The following is a 5,972-nucleotide window of genomic DNA, read 5'->3' on the forward strand; positions in this document are numbered from 1 at the left end:
CTAGCAAAAAACAAGAAAAGGAGAAAATATAAGAAAATAAAACAAAGAAACAAGAAACCCAAAATAGAAACCACATCGGGGAGGAAGGTTGCCAAGGGAAAATTGCTGGAATGTAAAGAACTTGGACGGAGCCGAAGAGGACAGGTGGAGGGGATGTGGGTTCAGCAAGGATAGTAGATCGTGCACAGAATGGCCGATCCAAAAGCCTAGAGCAAAAAAAGGGGACCAAAGGAGGGGGAAGAGGTGGAGAGGAAGGAAAAGGAAAAAATCGCCCAAAGAGCTAGGGGCATCAGATAAATAGGCTAGCTCTCTAAGAGAAGGAGGGCGATGGGAGGGGATGGGGGAGGCAGAAGAGGGAGAGAGGAGGAGGGCCAGAGGGGGAGAACAAAGGTTCTCCCCCTCCTATGGTGCTCTCTGCTAGAAATGAAACCCTAGCAGAGATGAGAAATTAATTGTTGAAAGATGGTTGAGAGAATGATTTTTATCAACTGTTAATTGATAATTTTGGATGTAGTTCTTAATAAACGTTATGTTAGGATAATTTGAGTGCCTGTCTAATTAATGATTTACTAGTCAAGGATATGCAGAAAAGGAAAGTAATCGCTAGTGGTTTTCCCTCTAAGGAAAGCCAAACACGAGCTTTAAAGGACTTGCCTTTGAGTAATGCTACATATATATACTACATTCTCATTTCACTACATTGATTCATTAGCTTTTGATCAGCTATTGTTTTGTTTTGTCTTGTTTTTTTTTTTTTTTTTTTAAAAAAAAAAAAAAATTGAAGGGTTAATAGACATTGCCACATTAGCCAAGTGAGATAAGGGTGAAACGAGAGTGTAGTATTTAGCATTATTTTTTAAATTTTTGCTATGTCATGTCAATTAATTACATATGCCTCAATAACAACACAAGAAAACCAAAAGAAATATTTAAAAAAAATATGAGTAACATGTTTAGTTTTTTAGATATGAATTAAACATCATGGATATGATGGTCTACCTGGGAGGTTTCTGTTTCGGTTTTGTCCGGAGACAGAACTAATTACTGTGAATTTCAATCCCCAAACTACCCATAACAAAGCAGCAGCCAGCAGTGGTACATAAAGTTGAACACACACCAAAGTGGCCATGTATGATGTAACAGTCTGCAATTGAAGCTGTCTTTATTTACAATAATATATAGTCATACATTCCATTCTTGTGTTCCCTAACCCTTTTATTTATATGATATTCCAAAAGCCACAAATGCTATGTTTGGGCTTTTGTTCAAATTTTCTCATCACTTGCAGCCATTCTCGATCCGCTTCAAACTCATCTCAGACGACCCCTCATAGCAGCTGCAATAACATAGTAAAAATTGCAAGTTATTTGCATCAAAATTTGATTTGATATTATGTAATATGTGTCATGTGTGTGCATTTATATATACACGAGACAAAGTAAAATATTTGTAGACAAAAAAAATCATATATTATTCTAAAAATAATATTCAAATATTAAGTCTAATTCTTTCCATTCTAGTGCTAATTTTATTTTGTCAATATATTTCAATTTAGTTGTGATCCCAGCATGGGCCGATCACATATAGGAGTCATGGATCTAGGACACGTTGCAATAAGAGAGTCTCCAATGAAAGTGTGACATGTGGCGGACGGTTACAACAAATTTGTTATAAAGTGTGGCAGACACCAAGTAAAAAGAGACTTTCGTCTCCTTAGTTTCATATTGGAAATATGAGTAGTTTATATAGACCGGATGGATTATAAAAAACACACGAATGCTAAAAGCATTCTTATTGAGATCTTTAAATTTGGCTTTTCTTTAAAAAATTTAAAAAACTTATAAAAATAGTCATTTAATAAGCTTTTTACTCTATTTCAAGTTTAACTTTGATCAATAAGGCTCTCTAAATACCAAGTGCCAATAAGTGAAAGTTATTTAGTTTTTTAAGCTTATATATTCACTTTCCTTTTCTCTGTCATCTACCAAGAACAAAAAAATAATTAAAAAGTAATAAAATAATAATATTTAACTAAAATAGAGGAAGATATAGTGAGTTTGATATTTTGTTCATTTTAAAAATAGCTCTCTAAATTTAAAATGTAAATTTTTTCTCTTCAAATTTAACTTTTATATGAAGAACTCAATAGGGATCCTCTAAGTCCTATATTGATTCTTAATTATGTAATACTGAACTTTATAAGTAGTTTTAGGAAATTTTAAATTAACTAATTCTTTTGAAGTAATAGCTTAAATGTGGCTATCATTTTCCCTAATCATTACATAAAATGTTTTGCCCTGTTGCCTTCAATGAAAATATGCTAATTGACATTGGATTTTGAAGTATGAAAAGCATCAGTAATGCATCTTAGCATGTGCAGCTAATAAAAAAAATGGCAAATATTAGAGATCTTCGAAAATTAAGTATGAACCGTTGAAAAAATTATAAGAAATTTCTAAAGTTTTTTATTTTTTATTTTTTATTTATTTTTTTTAAAATGTACCACATCTCAACCAGATCCTCACAAACCACATGTACGCGTTCGAGGTGGCATTTGGTAAGGATTGAGCATCTCTTGGAACTAGGTTTTTCTTTTTTTTTTGGTATATATAAGATGAGACCAATTCTTTAAAACTTTGGTTGCATTTTGTTGGGTTCCAGTTTGATTGTTTTGAACAATTATTGGTGGAATGACTAAAGTAAATTCTAGACTAGTTATTGATAGCTTAGAAAAACAGACTAGTAATGGACAACAGCATTGGGTTTAGACGAGAGGCAATTAACAATGTTTTTCTTGGGCAGCATTGATGAAGTAAACGGACAAAAAACGTAAAACATTTTTTCCATGCATGTATTCAAAAAGTATACTTTTTTTTTTTTAAAAAAAAAAAAAATTATATGAAGAAGGTTTTTTTTTTTTAAAGGAATTTTTTTTTTTTTTTAAAAAAAAATTAAATAGAGCAAAGCAAAAGTTAAAAGCTACAAAGACCGGAATTTGTACTATTTTCTTAAAAGACAATGAATGGTCAAACATAATTATTTTAAGACAAGGGAACAACTGAAAATAACATGCCTACCTCTGCTAAATGTTTTCATGGTAGCACCGAGTTTTGAAGTTCCTCAGTAGTGTGGTCATGTTGATAGCTATTGTTACGTAAATTCTGTCTCCCATTCTTTCCAAAAACTGGAAATAGGCATGCCTCCAAGAACTCTTCAGTATTAACGATCCACAAACTCCCCAAAATCCAACAATGAATCCAATTGCAATGCTCGTATAAAACCATAGATGTTCATGGGAACTTGCACGTTCTTGAATATTGCCTTCTCCATGTGCGCTACTAATTGGAGGACCTTGAGCTGCTTCATCTCTCAAACACATTTTTAGAAGAGGCAAGCCACAAAGATCTCGGTTACTTGCATATGAAGAAGGATTGAAGCCCTGGAGTTGAGTACCTGTTGGGATTCTACCTGACAAGTTGTTGTTTGACGTATTCAAAAAGCTCAAAAAGCTCAAATTAGCTAGGCTCGGGGGAATTCCGCCAAAAAGGTGATTGTTTGACAGGTCCAGAGACTCTAATCTCTCAAGGCTGCCAATACTCTGAGGGATGATGCCACTCAACAAATTTTTAGATAGGTTTAACCCAATCATTCCAGATAGGCTTGTTATTTCGATTGGAAGTCCTCCTCTCAATTTATTACTAGAAAGATCAATGACTTTAACTAGTCCAAGAATTTTTAAATAGTATTCGAGATGCATTCCTTTTGTATTCACTGATACATGCTCAATGTAGGGAACAAAACTATGATAATATTGTTCTCGGGAAACATAAGGAGCATAATAATAATCATCAAATTCTCTTGTTTTTAAACTTTGTTTTTGAACCATAGCAGTGAAGTTATTGAGGCAGCGAGGTATAGTCCCTGAAATACTGTTCTGAGAGAGGTCCAAGATTTGAAGATATGTTAGTTGACATAATTGTAATGGTATGCTACCAACGAACATGTTTGATGGTAGGCGAAGAACCACCAAATGCAATAGGCTTGTGCCTATCCATGTTGGTATACTCCCAGAGAGTATGTTTTCTCCAAAATCTAATACTCTCAATGAAGAGCAGTTCATCAATGACACAGGCAATTCTCCAATCAAACTATTGTTCTGGAAATGCAATGTGAGAGTACTTTTATCCCAACAAATTCTTCCAAAAGATTCAGGAATTCTTCCAGAGAGATTGTTGTTTGCCAAATTAAGGAATTTCAGTGTCGCCATATTTGTCCAACACTTGGGGAGCTCTCCAAATAACAAGTTATTTGAAAGATCAAGGTAACTCAATGATGATCTATTTATCTCACATATAAATGTAAGGATTCCTTGGAACAAATTATTGGAGAGATCCAACACAGATGCTTCAGAACTAATTTGTGGTAATGGACCGTTGAAGAGGTTATAACTCAAATCTATTACATAAGAATCAATAAATTTTGCCAAAAACCACTGAAGAGGTATGGTACCAGTGATCTGGTTGTGGGAGATATTTAAGAGCTTTATATTGGAAGAAAGGTCCCAAAACCAGTTGGGGATGGTGTCTATAATTCCTACACCAGACATTTCGAGCCATGAAAAATTCTTTTGTGTTTGAAGCCACTGAGGAAAAGCTGGCCTCAATATGCAAGAGCTCAATCCTATGGTATCAAGATGAAATGGTGGAACCCAATTTGGACTAAACTTCAAAGACATAGAATTAGAAGAGAAGTACAAATGGCGTAGGGTGGAAAGATTCGAAAAATGTGCTTCAGTGACAACACCTTTGAAAGAATTTAAAGACACGTCCAGAAGTTGAAGCTTGGAAAGTTTTCCTAGAACATTGCTTAAACTCCCATTTAACTTATTGCCGGACAGACGCAACTCTCTCAACAGAGATAATTTTGTTAGATCCGGTATCTCACCTTCTAGGTTGTTGGAAGAGAGGTCAAGTTGAACAAGGGTATTGGTATATTTGAATAGCCAAGGAAATATTGAGGAGTTGAGACGATTTCCAGAGAGATCAAGGAATGAAAGTGGTGAAGATGAATTAGCATTTGAAAGCACATGAAGAACCGGCATGGAGAGGTCACAATTACTTAGACTTAAGTCTTCTAACAAAGAAGGGAGCATATTAACCTTATCTGGCCAATTGACTACCTTGCTAAGGCTCACATAGCTCATATATAAGTGTCTTAAAGAGGAGAGACGAAAGAGCCAGTCAAGATTGTGGTCCTCAATCAGCTCAAAATGGTTCCAACTGAGACCAAGATAAATCAAGCTTGAGAGATTGCCAAGATGCGGTGGAATGGTTCCAGAGAGATTGCAAAAGGAAAGATCGAGATATTGTAATTTAGTGAGTGAACCAATGAACTTTGGGAGGATGGAAAAGTTATTAAGAGCTAAGTCGAGGTAAGTCAAATTTTGCAATCCAAGTAATGAAGAGCTTATCTCACCTGATAAAAGTTTAGCGCTTAGATCAAGGGTGACAACATGACTTGTTCGGTTGCTGCATTTGATTCCTTCCCATTTGCAACAATCTTCCTCATCACTGCCCCAAGAAGACAGCCCACCATCATCATCTATAAGGCCCTGTTTGAATTTGAGGAGTGCTTGTCTTTCTTCCTCTATGCATCTCATGACATCAGAATCACTCAAATTGAAAGCGAAACAAATTGTAGTTGCAGTTGCAGTACATAGAAGTAGAAGCACCAATTCAGCATAATTAGGGCCTCTCATTATTATTTCACCTTCTCGATCTTTGAGATAAAAAAAGGTTTTAGGAGATGCCACTACTACTAGTGCTGGTTTTGTATTTATATTGGTGTTGGCTACTTTGATATAATTGTAACACTAGTTTGAAAACTCTGAAACAAACTCAGGCGACGCTAAAGCAAAGCAAGATTCACACCAAAGGGCATTCACACAATTGAGTCGTGCCACAATAATTGAG

General features: G+C 35.1%; 1 protein-coding gene across 1 annotated transcript; it reads right to left on the reverse strand.

The window, feature by feature from the left end:
- Window positions 1-3,082: 3,082 nt before the first annotated feature.
- On the reverse strand, window positions 3,083-5,758 carry LOC132191324 (receptor-like protein EIX2). The gene has a single exon (XM_088511607.1). The coding sequence runs from the start codon at window positions 5,756-5,758 to the stop codon at window positions 3,083-3,085; it is 2,676 nt and encodes an 891-aa protein (XP_088367733.1).
- Window positions 5,759-5,972: the final 214 nt, after the last annotated feature.

The sequence above is a fragment of the Corylus avellana genome, chromosome 11 (assembly GCF_965113065.1).
Source record: "Corylus avellana chromosome 11, dhCorAvel1.hap1.2, whole genome shotgun sequence".
Lineage (NCBI taxonomy): Eukaryota > Viridiplantae > Streptophyta > Magnoliopsida > Fagales > Betulaceae > Corylus > Corylus avellana.

Bases quoted from the DNA above. Each gene is read 5' to 3' on its own strand.
- LOC132191324 (XM_088511607.1), bottom strand. From the start codon at position 5,758: ATGAGAGGCCCTAATTATGCTGAATTGGTGCTTCTACTTCTATGTACT.